The sequence below is a fragment of the Gopherus flavomarginatus genome, chromosome 6 (genome assembly GCF_025201925.1).
Source record: "Gopherus flavomarginatus isolate rGopFla2 chromosome 6, rGopFla2.mat.asm, whole genome shotgun sequence".
Classification (NCBI taxonomy): domain Eukaryota; kingdom Metazoa; phylum Chordata; order Testudines; family Testudinidae; genus Gopherus; species Gopherus flavomarginatus.
In genome coordinates this window covers 31,698,709-31,717,094 of record NC_066622.1, presented here as the reverse complement: position 1 = coordinate 31,717,094, position 18,386 = coordinate 31,698,709, and the positions used below count along the sequence as shown (strand labels likewise).

The 18,386-nt window shown below is 45.8% G+C and overlaps 1 protein-coding gene across 2 annotated transcripts in view; it reads left to right on the top strand.

Annotated features, from left to right (window-relative positions):
• The window catches only part of RTN3 (reticulon 3), a 37,079-nt gene that overhangs the window by 11,560 nt on the left and 7,133 nt on the right, over positions 1–18,386 (top strand). The window contains exons 2-4 of one of the 2 annotated variants that reach the window (XM_050960792.1): positions 2,351–2,401; positions 10,208–12,493; positions 18,042–18,249. In XM_050960792.1, the coding sequence (XP_050816749.1) occupies positions 2,351–2,401; positions 10,208–12,493; positions 18,042–18,249 (2,545 nt within the window). The remainder of the gene's footprint in view (positions 1–2,350; positions 2,402–10,207; positions 12,494–18,041; positions 18,250–18,386) is intronic. The other variant, XM_050960793.1, reaches the window with a different exon arrangement.

The window sequence follows — 18,386 nt, the reverse complement described above, 5'->3', positions numbered from 1 at the left end:
GCCTGGGGTTCCGTTCACCTAGTTCGGCAGCAGACTGAGTGGAGCTTGCGGGACCCCAGCTGGCAAGGGGCTGGCAGCCGGGACCCCAGACCGGCAGCAGGCTGAGCAGAGCCAACAGCTGGGACCCCAGACTGGGGGTGCAGGTGGGAATGTGTGTGGGGGTGGGCGGCTGCAGGAGCTCCGATTTGGTGCTGAGGGTGGGGGTAGGGACGGGGATGTAGGGGGGCTGGGTATATGTGGGGGGGTGCAGGGGGCTGGGTGTGTGGAGGGGTCAGGGCAGAGGGCTGGGTGTGTGGCGGGCGGGTGCAGGGGTCAGGGCAGAGGGCTGGGTGTGTGGAGGGGGCTTGCAGGGGTCAGGCAGGGGGCTGGGTGTGTGGAGGACAGGTGCAGGGGTCAGGGCAGAGGGCTGGGTGTGTGGACGAGGGGGTGCAGGGGTCAGGGCAGAGGGCTGGGTGTGTGGACGGGTGGGTGCAGGGGTCAGGGCAGAGGGCTGGGTGTGTGGAGGTGGGTGCAGGGGTCAGGGCAAAGGGCTGGGTGTGTGGAGGTGGGTGCAGGGGTCAGGGCAAAGGGCTGGGTGTGTGGAGGTGGGTGCAGGGGTCAGGGCAAAGGGCTGGGTGTGTGGACGAGGGGGTGCAGGGGTCAGGGCAGAGGGCTGGGTGTGTGGACGAGGGGGTGCAGGGGTCAGGGCAGAGAGCTGGGTGTGTGGAGGGGGGGTGCAGGGGTCAGGGCAGAGGGCTGGGTGTGTGGACGGGGGGGTGCAGGGGTCAGGGCAGAGGGCTGGGTGTGTGGACAGGGGCGTGCAGCGGTCAGGGCAGAGGGCTGAGGTGCGCACGGCAGGGGGCTGGAGGGGATATGCCCCGATTCCACCCCTTCCCCCAGGGGCCCATCCCCACCTCTTCTCTGCCTCCTCCGCTGAGCAATGAGCACACTGTGGCTCTGCTCCCCCTCCTCCTTGCAAGGGCGATCAGCTGATCGGCGGCAGGGAAAGGAAGTGGGAGGGGAAGGGGCAGGAAAGCACCACGCTGGGGAAAGAAGAGGGGAAAGGGGGAGCTTGGCTGCCAGAAAGACCAAGCTTCTGCCACCTACCCCCGCAGGTGAGAGCGGTTGGTGGGGGGGCTGAGTGAGGCCGGGACCTCGGCAGGCAGCAGCATGCCATTAAAAGTCGGCTCGCGTGCCATCTTTGGCACACATGCCACAGGTTGCCAACCCCTGGTATACCATGTACTTGAAATGTGAAAAATAAGCTTTTGAAATTTCATACGGAGAGACTGATGAACTCATCCTTTATATGGTAAAATCAGTTTAAATTCTAAAGGCCATGTATGTGAGAGACAAAAATCCCACCGGGTTGGCTATCTTTCTTAGACTAGAGTCCAACAACTTCCTTTCTGCTGTTGCAAGTGAAAATAAGAATAAATCCCCTTGTTTCTAGACAGTCTTTTTTAGGTATCTCAGTATAAGAACTGGTGCATTATGGGCCAGTGGTGTAATGGTAGTGTTTTGGTTTGGAGAGAAGGTGCACATATTAAATGAAGTAATAGAACTTCAGTATTTCTTTTTTAGAAAGCACAGAATTAAAATGTGTCTTTTGCTTTTCTTTGTATAACGTGTATCTGATTTTAATGAAAGCTGTTATAGATACATTTTAGGAGATGCTATGAGAATAGAAAACCATATCTAGAGAAAGTGGTCTGTGTAGTTCCCAGAGGTGATTCTGTCTTTGAAGTTGGATGTTTAGATTGGATCTATAGTACACTTCCCACGCAGCCTTCATTAGAGTAAACGTATTTTGTTTTGTAGTGGGGTTGGGGAGATGTGTAGTTTATAGCTAAGACAAGTAGGAATCAAACTTTTAACAAGGGAATCATCTTTCAGTAACTCCACATATGTTAACATGTGTTCAAGCTTTTTTGCATTGGTGTCACTTGTATTAACAGCCTATTGTGGCAGTATTGAAAACCCATTTATTAGATGGGTGTAGCTGATGCAGTTACCACCACTTCAGAAGATGTGCACTTAGTACTGAAGACACTTGCAAAACCCTAATGAATACCTAGTGAATTCACACAAGCACTGGCTGTCCCCCATTTCCCTCATAAAGTAACAATGGAACAGTATATTATGGAGACGTGTCCTTTCTAAGCCAGTGGAGTGAAGCTGACTGCTTGGCTTAATATTCATAGTTGCTTCATTTAAAAAAAAAAAGAAAAAGTAATGGGCTGTTGCACAAAGGTGAGTGAATGGATCAAGAAGCTCTTTCCCCCTCCCATAGTCTTTCTGCACCTGTTGAGGTTCACTGCAAAGCAGTGTGTATGATTGTCAAATTCTCATCCTGTATATTTTCTTTCAGATTCCTTTGTTTCTTCCTCTCAGCCTGTCTCTCTCTTTACGACTTCACAAGGCAAGTCTGTCATTTTCTTGTACACTAATAAAAGAAAAATGTTGAGAAAGGCTGTAACTGGGGCATAAGGCTTTCTCTTGTCCAGAATTATCCCTTAAAAATCTATAAGTAGCTTCAAAACAGTTCACCGTGTGACCCACTAAGCAGCTGTTGGCTAATGATCTGGTTCAGCCAAGCTACTCTCTTATGGCCTGGTTGCTAGTGCACAATACGTTCTTCTTGGTGTAAGAAAGATAAAGACATGCTCTTCCCCCCCTTATACAGCAGTTAGCTAGTGCTGTCAACAGCAAATTGGCAAAAGGGATCTATAGCTGTGAGCCAAGGAGCACGTGCGTGCAGGATTTCCTAATGTACATAACAACCCCGAAGAAATAGGGAGAACAGGACAGGTTTGCTGCTGTTCATGTGGAGAGCTCCTGTGAAACTACTGATAGTCTTATCTTTTGCTGAATTCTTTGTGGATTAGTACCACAATCCAGGGAGGCAGTCAGCTGACATGTAGGACTGGCTGCCCATACTATGTTGTGGCTTTTCTTTTCATCCAGCTGCCGATTGAGAATTGACATTGTAGTTAGCGCATTTCTTGGGCACAGTCCTGCCAGCAATGCCGAGAAAGTTAGAGGGGAACACTGTGCTTTACTTGTCTTGCTATAAGAGCCTCGTTATTTTGAAGGGAGGCAGCATGGTCTAGTACGCTGGTTCTCAAACTTTTGTGCTGGTGACCCCTTTCACACAACAAGCTCTGAGTGCAACCCCTCTCCCTTGTACATTAAAAACACATTTTTAAGTATTTAACACCATTATAAATGCTGCAGGCAAAGCGGGGTTGGGGGTAGAGGCTGACAGCCTGCGACCACCCATGTAATAACCTCGTGGCCCCTTGAGGGGACCCCATCCCCAGTTTGAGAAGTAGTAGTCTAGTAGTTAGAGAAGGCAACTTGGACCCAGCCTCATAGGTTCTACCCCCAGCTTTGATATTGACTTGCCATATGGGCCTTGGGCAAGTCTCTTCCCCTCATTTGTTAGTCTGTGGAATGGGGATAATATCCATCAGAAAGCATTTTAACAGAGAAGATAGTTCTGGCTGTATTAGTGGAAGGAGTATGTTGTGCTGGAAACCTTGTCAGTGGAAAAACTGTTTAAAAAATCCCAGTAAAATCCTTTCAGCACAGAGTTAAAATAAGTGATTGTTCCTCTTTGAATAATTATCCTACCCAAGCCTAAGCAGAATGTTTCTAAAAGCTAGGAATTGTGACCTGTTGATTTAAATTGGTTGCCAACAGTAGGCCCAACCAGAACTGGTATTGGGGCTACTAGTATATGCAGTGCCTTAGTGGCATCGACCTAACAGCTGTGGAAAGAAAATAGCAAAGCCTCTCCCTATGTCTTCTCTGCTAGCTACAGTAGCTTGCTGTTGATATGAAATTCTGACCCACCGTATAGTGATGCATCTGACAAGTACAGTAAGTACAGTAATGCAAATGCATCAGTGCTTTAGCTTATGCTGTGGATTCCCTGGAGAAAATTGTTAACCGTATAGTTCAGGCAGTGGTAGGAGTGGGGAATGCTGTGTTCTCTCACCATTTCACATCTCATCCCATGTCTTGTCATGAATGCAAACGATACCATCCTATACCTGTGAAGCAACCAAATATATTTTCTAAACCATATATTTAATAGGATGCCAAAGCCCCATAGCTGACAGAATAGAAATGACTAGATAACAGATACCGTAATATGCCACCTTTTTCTAATCTGGGGTGGGGAGATAAACTGTTGGCCCATAGTTTGTTAGTATAAGGAGGAACTTAAGATAGGAAAACTGCTTGAGGTCTGAAATGACTTAAATTTCCATTCTCTGCAGGAGTGGTTTTCAAACTGTGGGTTGTGACCCAGTACTGAATCGCAGACTGTAAGGCGCTGGGTCATGGCGGTTCTGGTCAGCACCACCTACCAGGCCATTAAAAGTCCTGTCAGTTGTGCTGCCAGCTAAGGAAGCGGCCAGCTGCAAGTCCAGTTCCTAGGCGGTCCAGTTCCAGTGCCAAGCACCAGCTCTGTACTCCCATTGACCGGTTCCTGGCCAATGAGAGCTGGGGAGAGGGTGGGGTGGGGGCACGTTGCCTGCAGGTGAGAACCATGCAAAGCCACTTGCACACCTCTGCCTAGGAGCCGGACCTGCTGCTGGTCGCTTCTGGGGTGCCTGCCTTAGCACGCCTAGTGCGCCACTGATGGGGAGCTGCCACAGGTAAGGCCGCATCCCACTTGCACCCCCTGATCCACTCCCCAAACCCAGAGCCCCCTCCTGCACCCCAAACAGAATCATAGAATATCAGGGTTGGAAGGGACCTCAGGAGATCATCTAGTCCAATTCCCTGCTCAAAGCAGGACCAGTCCCCAGACAGATTTTTGCCCCAGATCCCTAAATGGCCCCCTCAAGGATTGAACTCACAACCCTGGGTTTAGCAGGCCAATGCACGAACCACTAAGATAGCCCTCCCACCTCATCCCAGCCCAGAGCCCCCTCCCATACTGCCAAACCGCTCATCACCAGCTGCATTGGGTTGCGGGCATCAACAATTTTCTTCAGCTGGGTCCCCTGGAACAAAGTTTAAAAACCACTGCTCTACAGGAACAAAGCCATTCACTAAACCAAAGGCTTGGTCTACACATAGATTTTGTACCAGTACAATTACTTTGTTTAGAGGCTGTGATGTTTAACTAACACAGTTATGCCAGTACAACCCCTGGTATTTGACCCAATTATACTAGTATAAGGATGCCTTATACCTGTAAAGCTTATTTTCCTTCCTGAATAGAAATAAGTCTATCAGCAGGAAGCACCTTTATACTGATATAAATGCCTCTGCACTTGGCGGGGGGGATGTTGTAATGCCCTAACTATCCTGGCATAGTTAAAATGGTACAAGTTTTCCGTAAAGACAGGGCCTAAGATAGTTATAGGCAAATTCAACTAGATTCAATCCCTTAGCAGTACGATTTCTTGAAAACCAAATGGAGCAAAAGCACCTGTAATCTAGGAGTGTTCTCATGTGGATTTGACTTGCATCCTCCAGTTCTAGTTTTTCAGCACACACCTTTTGAAATTTCGGAAACTTTGGGTGCTGGAAACACCAGAAGTATTCAGACAAGACATGAGTGCATCAACTTAGCCCTTGTATCAGCCAGTCATTGGAGATGCTGTTCATTTAACTTGATAAACAAAAAGTTGGGTCTGTTGGAGCCACCAGAGTTACTAGTTTAACCCTGATTTCATGTGCACAGTTAAACTTGAATAAATTTTGACACCTGCATATAAGGGACAGCCAGAACTTCAGGGTAGAATGAAAGATTGTCGTGCCTTAGCTGACCAGATGATTAGGAAACTTCAAAGCTGGTCATCCTTCAAAAAGGGCTAAGGAAAAGAGCTGATTCCCAACTTACATGAATAGGATAATCTAAGGAAAAGCCTGCTATGCAGTATCAGAAATACAAATTCTTTATTTGGCTGTCTAAGCAATTCACCCAGCTGGCACAGTACACTCCAGGCATCTGGAATAGGAAGTTGCAATACTGAAGAACTTTGGGGCAAGCGGTGGGAACAAAGTTGTTAGCCGGTTACAGCCTTTTAAAAAACATTTTTCTTTCTATTCTGTCTCCGTTACTAAAGTCCTTTGCAACCTAGCTTGACTGCAAAGTGTCTGCTGGCTAACTTCCTATCTTGGTGCTGTGGCTGTCAGGTGCTGATACTGCTTTGCACGTTTTTAGCTTCAATCTTAATGTCTGTTGTATTTGCTTGGATTAGAGATAACACATTAGTTCAGTGGAAAAAAAAGCCTGAATTTTTTTTAAGCTGATCACTTGGGGGGTGCGTGTGGGTGGGTGTGTGCACATGCTGTTAAAGATTCTAAATCAAGTGTCTATCACCCTATTAAAGTGATAAGTATGTAGTGATTGCTACATCACTTTGTTATTAGCTTGCTACAGATCTCTGATGTAAATTTATGTTTTTCCATCAGCTAACATACCGTTAGACTTTAAAGTAGCAAATTTTACTTATGAGTTTGTGAAAACAAACTAAGCAAGTGGTAAAACAGCAAGATGCAGAACACTTCAGAAAGAGAACCAAATATAAGCTAACTCTCAAATCTGAGAAAGAAATGACCTCAACACTGAATTCTATCCCGTGGGAGAGGCCATAGCAAGTTTGGTCTGACCTGTAAGTTGAGCAAGGCTCCTATAGATATCTCCCATTCTAAGGGTAGCTTTTATAGGATTTCTTAAAATGGCTTTGAACCCAAAGAGGAAGGATGGTCAAGTGAGGGAGTTTGCCTGGGACTCAGGAAATCCACATTTAATTTCCTGCTCTGCCGCAGATTCCCGTGTGACCATGAGCAAGTCACCTAGGTCTAGTCTACATTAGAAAGCTAGGTTGACCTAGCTACGTCGTTCAGGGGTATGAAAAAAACACAACCGTGAGACACTTAGTTAATCTGAGCTAAGCCCCAGTGTCAACCATGCTAGGTCGAGGAAGAATTCTTCCATCAACCCCCTTTCAGAGAGATGGATTTACTACAATGATGGAAGAACCTCTTCCATCACTGTAGTTAAGCGTTTACACTACAGTGTTTTTGCTGTGCCCTTTGTAGCGTTTCTAGTGTAGACATACACTTAGTCTCTCTACGCTTCAATTTCCCCTCTGTACAATGAAGATAAGAACATTTCCCCTACCTCACATAGGTGTGAAGATAAATATATTCACAACTGTGAAGTGCTCATATTAAAGTGACGAGAGGACAATTTAGTATCTTTGGCCTGTTTTTTGACTTTATAAATGAGGAAACCTGTTGTGGGATTCTTGCATCTTCCTCTGAAGCATCTGGACACTTGGAGATTGGATACTGATCTAGATGGGACCCAGATCTGGTCCAGTTTGGCAGTCCTATGGCTATAAGAACAGAGGAGTTGCATACCAGATCAGTATTCCCTAAGTGTGTGCTTGCCATTGCAGTTAAATACATACTGACAATTTTTCATATTTCCATAGAGAAGCTGGGTTGACGTGTCTTGATCCTCCATTTTAAAATGAAAAAGCAAAAGGAAGCAGTTTTTTAAAAGGTAGCTTTTCGTGCCACCTTCATGCATCATAAATTAACAGGGACAGAGCCTCATTTGAGCTCAGTGCAAACTGGATGACATTCTATGGCCTCTGATACACAGGAGGTCAGACTTGATGATCTAATGTTCCCTTCTGGCCTTACTCTGTGAATTTTTTCCTTCAGTCTCTTATCCCTCAAGCCATAAGAAACATCTGAGTATTTTCGCCCTAGAAACTGCAAAATCACTCTCTCTAAGCTGCCTGACTTGAATATTGATTTTGTAGTGTGATTCTAGTGTCTATCTTTATGCATACTCTGATTCAGAGAATACAAGTCAATCACATATAGGAGGCCTGTATTTCAGATGAACCTTTTAATTGTAGAGCCTTGTTTTTGGTGAAATGTACCTTTATAGATCCATTAGAACAGTGGCTTTCAGCCTGTGGTCAGCAGACCCCCTGGAGGTCCATGGACTTTGCCTGAGATTTCCAAAGGGGTCCACACCTCCACTTGAAATTTTTTAGTGGTCCGCAAATGAGAGAAGGTTAAAAATCATTGCATTAGAACAATGGTTCTCAACAGATTTATAATTGTGGGCTGCATATGCGACTCACAGTGTGTTAGGTTGAGAACCACAGCACCCAGCCCGCAACCCGCAGCCTCCCCCCTGTTCTTTTAATCCCCCATTGATGGGGATTCCAAAACCGCCCTTTGAAATCATGGGAAGTTGTTTCCTGTTGGCCATTTAAGAACGTAAGAGTGGCCATACTGGGTCAGACCAAAGTTCCATCTAGCCCAGTGTCCTGTCTTCCGACAGTGGTCAATGCCAGGTGCCCCAGAGGGCTAAAAGTTAACTTTCCATACCAAACCTTTCCCTTTTAGGATGCTAGTAATATTTTCATATAATAGTAGCAAGACCCGTCAATATCTGCTGTTGCACAGAGCCCGCACAGCAAACAGGCTGTATCCAAATGTTACTTCATTTGTGATCCTGCTTCTAATGTTAACCCTATATTGGAGACTAACTTTCATGTGTGAAGCTGTATATTGCCTGAAGTGTGATTGTGAAGCTGTGTAAAACATACTTACATCAGAACTGACGTTCATAACATCCTGACAGATATTCCTGGACAAGCTAGAAATATACATAGTGTGCTTAAAAAAAAATCTACATTTTTGCATCTTTCAGCAGAGAGGGAAGTGGATATAAGTGACAATTTTCCAGACTCAAAAGATCACACAACAGATAGTAGAAATTAATGTTTTTTAGGTATAAGCTAAACTATTAAAATAAATTGGCCATTTATTTTTCTAAACCCCTTCTTTGAAGTGTTGTGTTGGAAAGCCTGTTGTGGTGGTGTTTGGAAGGTAGTCAGTTTCATTGCAGGTGTCCTCTTGGCATGTAGGTTACGACAGATCTCGGGTTTATTCCTTGTTACATCTGTGTTCAGTATGAAACAGCAACATGTTTTAATGTAAATAACTTCATCAGGAAGTGGACAGCATTCCATGTGGAATCCTAATGGTTCTGCATTGAGCCACTTTCTTCTATGATGTGCTAAACTTAGCATATAGTGCACATTTTCCCAGGCACTTACTCTGATTCATCTTGTATGAAGTTGTTCAGAAGCTGAGCAACATGGCTGAATCACTGAGGAACTGCTGCCATATAGACCTAAATTATGCCAGAGGCGCACTCTCTCCCACCTGCAACGGGATTGGCCCCACCTCTGCTTCTTTCACAATTGTAATTCCGTTCGGAGGGAGTGTTTCCCAAATGACTCCACACTGCATGTAGCCCAGACTAATTCCCTTGGCAGTGCAATCAGAGAAACTGCTCTGAGCGAATCTGCAATGACACTGGGTGAAGCTTTTTCTCGTAGCACGTCAAAGCTCAAGGAGACTTGAGTGGTGATGGTGGGAGACACACCCTATAAACTCCCGCACTCCAGACTGTGCGTGCTCTAGACGAGACACCACCTGATGATGGTATGACCAGACTGCCTTTCTAGACGCTGTTGGGATGGGACTACCATCCCAGCTCTGCAGGGTACATTGCCACTAACATTCTTGCCCCCTGCTGCAAGAGCAGGGCAGAACCCTACCCACATGCTTGAGTGGAGCAAGGGAGGACTAGTTGCCTTCCACTCCAGACAGAAAGCGAACTAGAACGCACTCCTTCCATATACTGAGGTGAATAGTTCAGAGGCAATAGCTACAGCATTGACGTGCAGGTGTCCTAATGCTTTCAGGTTTTTTCAGATGTCACTTTAATTTGGGTGATGATGAATTTAGGCTCTTATTGGAACTGTATTATTGGTTTTTTGGCAATCCCATCAGTGCCTTAAGTAGCACGCAGCAAAAAGTTCAGACACTTATTTTGTATTGCTTTTGTTAACCCTCTCAGCATGCCTAAGTTCCTCCATTGCTGCTTTGTGTACTTAATTTTGCAGGCCTTAACACTCCCCTTCATGTGCTATGAAATCACAGCTATAAACTGGCAGCTTGGAAAGTACTGGTGTAGATTGCAACCTCTTGTGTAAAGTGGCTTTCCTGTCCTACTGCTGGCAGTTCCATGCATGTTTGCCAAGGCTGGTGTCTCGGGTCTTGTCTTTTTTCCTCTAGATCTCAAGAGAGCATGTTGCCTGCTTGACTTTTAACTTGTAACTGCACTCTGTGAATCTCTCCCTCTCTCAAATCCTGGCCTCAGAGGAGACAGCTTCTCTCTCTGATAAGGCAGCTTCAGGGATTCTGGGATCTGAAAATAAAACCTCTGGCTTGACAGCTTGGGCAGACAGCAGCAGAGAAATAGACAGCAAGTCCTCTCCCTCAAATGAGGTGAAAGAACTGGTGGTTGCTGTAGACAACAAAAGAATGGATAGCTTCCGTGGGCCAAGTGCTGATTCTGGAATAGAGGCAACATCCATTGGGTCTCCTGGGTCAGAAGGCTCCCCATTTTCTATTGGAGCAGAACCTCATTCCTACAGCCCAGTGATTTCGACTAGTTCCCCAGAACAAACGTATGTGAGCGGCACCAGTATCTGCCTGTCAGAAGATGGTAAGGCTGAACAAAGCAGACGTAAAGACCAAGATTTTATGGACCAAAACAAGAGAGTCACTACAGGCAGTGAATTCAGATTTACTTTCCTGACTGACCAGAAGCAAGATGCTGAGCAATCTCTGATTAAAGGTGTCTATTCACAGTCTTCCACTCCATCTGCTGGGGAGACCACTCTAGAAAAAGACTCTCCTGAATCGCCGTTCGAGGTGATTATCGACAAAGCAGCATTTGATAAAGAGTACAAGGATTCATTAATTAGCAACTCCAGTGATCTCAGTAGCAACTGGGTGATGCACAGTGAGAGAGAGCTTCTTACGGATATCCCAGAAGACCGTATCTGTGAGTTCCAGGTGAAACCTCGCAGCGGGAGCATTATTTCAGCAGGACCCGGGCTATCACGTCAGTCTTCAGGTACAACAGCTGCATTGGAAGAAGTGTCCAAGTGTGTACGCGAGATGCACAGCTTCACAAATGAGCTTTTGAACTGGGACTTGATTCCTAAAGTAGAGCATTCTGAGAAGATTGCTGAAACCTCAGACCTACCTGCAGTGCCCTCCAAAGAAGTTGGCAGCCCTCCTGCGCAGCCAGCTGGCAACAGGACAGAAGTATGCAAAGCACCCTCCCCTCATCCTGTCACTGTCAGTGTCCAGCAGAAAGACAGAGCATATACAGACTTAGCATCTCCTCGATTTGAGAAACATGTTCCTCTGGACAAAGAAGCTGTTAAAATGAAGACTGCTTCACCTGCTGCAGTTGAACTGAAGACTGATGGGAGCTGGCCAAGTTCTGGCCTGGCTGAAATCACAGATGCAGACAGCTCTGGTGAGTCTGATGACACAGTGATAGAGGATGTGCCTGTAGATGTGGCCTATGGAAACAAGAAGCTTGTCCTTCAACCCGCAGATAGCGGCGTGGCACCAGAGGAGAAGCTGACCTTAGCTCCAGTTACTGCTGGCAAAACAGGAGACTGGATAATTGCAGATAATGAAGAGGCACCTAACAAGCTGCACAAACACAGCAAAGAGGGTCAGTTGCCCTCTAAGACACCAGAAGATAATCAGGGATTCATTGATGGCTTTGAAACTACAGAAGCGCATCCAGACGTTGGAGGAAGTCCAGTTGCTGAAGCAAAACATCCCAAGTTGTCCACTCTGGATTTGACATCTATAAATATGCAGCATTCTGGCAGCTGGGATCCAGGTCTCCTTGGGAAACCACTCAAGGCTGGTGAAATTCTGAGCATTTCTCCAACGGCAGCTCCACTGAAGGATCTTAGAAACATGCCGAACGAGAGAGTCCCCCTCTCTCTGCCCTTGGGTAATTTGAAAGAACAAGATCATCCAGATGCCTTAAGTGGGGAGAACTTTGTGGATTTCATGCAGGAATGCTTGAAGTCAAAGGGTAATGACTCTCTAGAGGACCTGACAGACACCTTCTCAGAGGCTGAAATTGCAGCTCTAAAAACCACTCCTCCAGGAAGAGCTCTTCATAAAGATGAGGCAAATAGGTCAGATGTGAACGTGGATGGTGATTATGCTGTGCGAAGCATCACTGATGACGAGGGCAACTTCCAGAAACCTTTGTTCTCTCAAAGATCTCCCACGGTAGCTCAAGACTTTGAGCAGGAGCAGCTGACAATTAAGGCCCTCAAAGAACTAGGTGGAAAACTGGATGATGAGCAGACTCCAGCACAAAGTAAAATCTCCGCACCTGGAGGGGAAAGAACAGCACAGGACCAGGACACCTCAGCAGCAGCTCAGAAATCTCCCTTGGAGAAGAGACCTCTCTGCATCCATCAGCAAACAGATATGAAGCCCACCCCTGCCACAGGTCTCATTAGTACTGATGGTGAAATCCCCAAAGAAGCTGTCTGGGATAGCGTGGCTGGATCTCCAGTAGAACATGCCCTAGTGAGGCTACTGACTGGGTTTTCAGGTAAACGTTTTATATTGGAAATACAATACCAGTCTCTTGTCCTTATTTGCTTGTCAGACACTCACCTTATTAATACCCTTAGAAATCTAGGTTTACAAAGGAAACCAACTTTACTTGCATTATGGGTATAAGAGCACATCTTGGGTTCTGAGTGTTTCTAATCACGTTTTCCTCCTTCCTTGAGAACTTTTCTTCATTAATGTCCATGTGCTTTCTACCATTTTCCAAACAGGGCTGTTTGCTTGCTGAAGTAAGTCTGTCTTGTAGCTGTAAATTATTTGAAAACGTGCCTTATAGTGAGAGACTCAAGCAGCTCTATCTATTTAGTTTAACAAAGCAAAGGTTAAGCGGTGACTTGATCAGTCTACAAAGAGAACAGAAATTTGACAGTAGAGGGCCTTTCAGTTGAGCAGACAAAGGTCTGACCAGATCTAGTGGCTGGAGGCTGATGTTAGACAAATTCAGCCTGGAAATAAGGTACTAATTGTGAACAGTGAAGAATTAACCATTGGAACAATTTACCAAGGGCTATGGTGGATTCCCCATCACTGGCAATTTTTAAATCCACATTGGATGTTTTTCTGAAAGGTTTGAATCAAAGTAAATAGGAATTAATTCTGTGGGCCTGTGTTTTTACAGGAGATCAGACTAGATCCCAGTGTTCCCTTTTGGCTCTATAATCTGAATCTACTGCTACCCATTTCTGTATTTTCTGAATGCCTTCCATGTAAAATCACCAATAGCCATGTCCCAAGTGGTTTGCCTGGAGTCTTGGAGTCAGAATTCTGCTGGGGAGTAATTTGGGGCATAGAAGGTGGGGAATAAAAGACCCACTGATGTCCATTCCACTAGTACTTCTATGTTAATCCAGATTACGCACAAATCAGCTGGCCTGCTAGAATAGCAAATACTCAGGGCCGCAAACCGTTCTTTTAATAACGTGAAGCCCCTGAGGCTTTTGCATCATGTGGTTCATTTTCGAAATGTCTGCAAACACAAGCACTGATTATTTTGTAAGAGATTGTTGTGAAAATTTCTTTACAGAAGATAAAGGCTTGGCTTGGCTTAGCGGGGAAGTATGTGTTGGAAAGAGGCCTGAATAGAAACTCTGTTCACACTTCCAGTGTGGTTATGCTGGGAAGATGAATTTCAATCTGGTTTTCAAGACTCCCTATCTAGTGTATGGATATAAAATAACATGGGTATTGGGAAGAAGTTCATGCACAGATTATAGCTGGGTTCAGTTAGTGTCCATTCAAGTGAATGGAACAGCACTGGTGACACAAGTAATATTTCCATTAATGCGAGGGGCCAGTCTGTCCTGATCAGTTGTTGAACTGCACTGAATGAAATAGCTTCTGTCTTTGGAGCATCAGTGTGACCGGCCCCTGTTTTGGTGTTCAGATGCTGGCTGAATGCAAGGAACAATTAAACGCTGGCAAGCCGAGAGCGTGGTTGAGTGGGCTGGAGGTGGGGCCCAGAATGTGTAATCTTTCTTTAGAGTCGTGTTTTCAAAAAATTTAAGATACCATGAATCCTTCTTTGAGATTAAATGGAAGCAACCCTGGGAGAGGATAGTGTGAGTTGGGAAAGGGTGTAAACACCAAGGACAGTTCAGTTATTTGGGAGGATAACAGAGAGAAATGGGGGATCTGTAGTTTCCAAGGGAAGTAGTGAAAGACGCATTGCTTGGACTGGGCATTAGACAATACATTGTAATGAGCAGTTCTATATCCTGCACTGCCCGGGAGATGAGACCCTTCCATATCCAGTTCCTGCGAATCTCTTAAATCTTCTATTCAGCCCACAGAGGGGTATATTTCCATGGGAACTGGAGTGCAGGAGTGTTCATACAAGAATACATCTCCGTGGGGTTTTAAATGACCTGAGTGATTTGCATCCCATCATTGATCTTACATTCACAAATGCAAGGTCAGGAATCCCAGTTCTCTAGGGAAGTGAGGAAAGCTAAAGGAACAGATGAAAGCCAACTGGAAGTTGAGTTTAGTTTGACAAACCTACTCACCTGAGGTGTGGGCAGCAAACAAAAAGATGCTGTTGTGTGAATACTAGAGCAGTGTGTTGAGGCATAAAAATCCAGGCACCTCATACGGCTGTTGTGCTGAGAGCTTTACCCTTGGATACTGGACTAAAAGCATGTGTATGTTTGAGAGACACTTGGATTCTAATTCCAGCATAAGAAAGACGGCCTGAGAATTGCCAACCAAAATTCTCTGTAGTGAGAATGTGACCAAGGGAGTTACATCCCCTCGGTGTATTTCTTCCTGCCTGTTCAGTGGAGGCTGGCTTTGTTCTCCCTTAGTCTAATACCGTGCCGACAAACTGTGGTTCTTGGCTTTCGCTCTCTCCAGCAATTTGGCTAGCAGACGTGATTCCCTTCTGCATTGTTACATGTGAGATTGACAGCCAGGCATCTCTTCATGGATAAACTATTTTTCTACAGGTCAGGAGAGAGCGACCCATTTGAAAAGGGCTTTTTATAAATTTATCTTTGGCCAGTTGCCAGGCTCCTTGGTAGCACAGAAAGCGCCTCTCCTGTCTCTCACAGTAACAGCCTTGTGTGCTTCGTAAATGCCTCCTCTGTCCTCTTCTGAGGGCTCTGGATCTGGCTGGGGACGAATTGTAAAGAACGAAGCAGACTCCATTAACCTATTTGGGTTCCTATGTAGTGTAGGAGTTTAATCCGAGTGAAGAGGGCTGTGTTTTGAACCAAAGGGGGTTGAAGCATCTGCCTTCACAAACTGAGCAGTTGGTCTTATGCTCACTGTACATATAGCGTCCTTGCTGCATGCTAAAGGAATGCAGGCTCCTAATATGGCTCCTCTCTACCCACCGCTTTCATATTTTGCTTGGCTACAAGAATCCAAGCTAGAATACTGGATACACATGAAGGTGCAGCTGATTCCAGCCTATGATCCTCAGACCAGCAGGAGGCTGGAAATTGTAAACAGGCAGACAAAGATAGAGCAATCAGATGGAACCAAAGTCTGTTCGAAATTCTGAATGTTTCCTTAACCTCTGATCTGAGTTACAGCACTTCCCATGTTCATCGTAATTCATCCATCAGCCCTGGCTCTCTTTCCTTAATGCTTGCGCAAGGTAAAAATAAAATTGCTAATTCTCCAGCAGCCTGTAATCTGCCTTCAGCAGCATTATAATTCAGATCTAGAGATCTTAGATTGTTCTCACTTCTTCTCCTACTACATTTCCCTCTGGCTGCTGTGACAGTTACTGAAAACCAGTTATGCCAAGCTGCTGGTGCAGAAACTGCCTGGGAGAGGAACTTGAGAAAATGGACACCCTTTATGCTTTTCCAAAACAACCAGATGGCTAGCTCTCTGCTTGGTTTCAATCTGAAGATGGCCAGAAGGGAGAGTTTGGGGCCGGGTTGGGGGGGGGGGTGGTTTTGTTTTTAACCACCCCACCCCACACACTACACTGCCAGGTATGTTTTAAATAAGCTGCCACACTAGTGGAGTTCATCTCTGAATATTTAAACAAAACAGAAATATCTTTCCCTTTCAAAGTTGCGGCTTCACCAAACCCTTTAACTTATCTAAAGCAACCATGAAAAACATGGGGTAAACCCTGGAAATTCCTCCTTCTTTTCAGGAGGAGACTTGAATAGCTTTCTTGCAGAGTTTGAGCTGGGATCGTGGACAAGTGCCAATGTTACTGGGAGTGGTGCTGGTTGACTGGCTGCCCAATTCTCTTCTCCCTCCCAACCCCCCACCTCAACTCCCCCCAGCAGCCTGTCGCTAGTAAAATAAACAGCAGAGGAAAACCGGTTGGGGACTGCTGCAAATCCTGCAGCTTAGTTTTTGTTCAGTCCTCATGCTGCCGTTAATAACAATGGCGCCCTCTTGTAGCGGAAGCAGGATACCGCAGGCAAAGCAATTAATACCCAAAGCGGGTATTAATACCTCCTATCAGGAGACGTTATTTACGAGGGCTGAAAGACAAAGCCCCTCTAATCTAGGGTATATACGAAGGGATCTGCCTTATTCTGAACTGAGATTAAATCCTGGATGTGGACCAGGTTCCCTAATTGCGGTTTTAAACAGCTGTTAAAGAAGTTAGCTTATCTGTAGACTAGAGCTTTGGAGAGCAATTTGTGGTGTGGGAGTTAGTCCAAAGATAGTTGCAGATGAAGCTATTGTATTGTAAGTAGGAGATGTCACCCATGTTATCAGTACTTCGATATCACAGCAGTGGGCGCTGTGTAAGCACCGCAGACCCAGCAGTGGATTTGGTGGCAGGTAAGGGCTGATGTTTTCGACACCAGTGTGTGGTGGCTGAGTACTATGAGAAGGCTGCCTGGGGTGTGATTTAACCTGGCGTATCAGCTTTGGGGAAAGACAAATGTTACTCATTTTCAGTCCCCTTTGGGTAAACATACAATGGGCCGCACTAAAAATGAGACCTGTGGGGGCGGTGTGTAATAAGTGGACTGTGATGACTTCATCCTAGCTAATAGGCATTTTGAAGCTACTGCAGCTGTGTTTCCAGTCTCTGGAGCTCGGCTCACTCAGTTCTGCCCCATGTGTCGCTTTTGCTAAGACTTGCTCAGCACTAAACAGGCTCCTCTCATTTTACAGTCAGTGTCCTTGATTGCTAGCCTTCCTCCATTAGGGTGACCCCCTCCGTCATATTTCTTGGTGCATCACTGCATGGTCTTGCTCTTTAACCCTCCAGCAAAATCCGAGTGCTGTGTTGCAATAGCCCAACCATTCCTAGGCCTTTGGGGCACAGGGCTGACTTCTTGGCACATTCAAGTTTTGAAGGAATGGGATGTGATGGAAGGGAGAGGCCCTTACTCAAACACAAATCCACAATGATGAAGGAAATGCTCTCCATGCAAACTTACATGCTGTTTTTAAAAACTTGATTTTAAGCTATCATTGTGACTGACAAGCAGGTATTTCCCTGCTCAGACTGTCTTTCATGACAGCTTACTCTGGACAGGCCCACTTCTCTGACAGGGTAACATTGCCTAGCAGGAGCGGAGGATGGGAGGTTACCAGCTGTGCTGCTGATATTGCAGATTGACTTCACACAAACTCCTTAACAGTGCTGCTTCCTGAGTGTGAAGCAAGGCTCATACTTGCCTCTCTCCACTGGGGCTGAGTGTTTGAAAGCTAAGATAATTCTGCCTTGGGTTTGTTTCCACTTGTCGGGCTTTGAGTCCATCCCCTGTGTTCTGTGAGATCTGTTGTACGGAGACTGATTAGCTGGTGCTAAAGAAACACTAGTTAGAAAGGATTTTCCCTTCTAGTTTCATTAAAGAAGTATACCCCTGCTTAATGTTACATATTTGCAAATGCATTCATGACTATGATTGGGCCTCTGCACCTGTTGTCCACAGTGTATAGCGTAAGGGTACCTATGCTATAGGCCATTAAAGCTCCATCTGAGTGACGATTACTTAGCAAAGGCCTGTACTGGATCCCGCACTGTCCAATACTTTCCACTGCTCTGTTACCCCTGCCTCCGTAACTTCCCCTTGTTTTGTCCCTTTCCTTGGCAGTGCATGATCTGATCTTCTGGCGGGATGTGAAGAAGACAGGCTTTGTCTTTGGCACGTCACTGATCATGCTGCTCTCTCTGGCCGCCTTCAGTGTCATCAGTGTGGTTTCTTACCTCATCCTGGCGCTGCTGTCAGTCACCATCAGCTTTAGAGTCTACAAGTCTGTCATCCAAGCTGTACAGAAGTCTGAAGAGGGACATCCATTCAAGTGAGCCAATCCTTTGTTCTTAGAGGTGTGGCCATTGGATAGACCCTCCAGTTACATAGCTAACGGGAGTGATGTGCCCTTAGCTCTTCAGCATGTGGTAGCACTGGTTATCAGTGGAAATAGGAGCAAGATGGGTC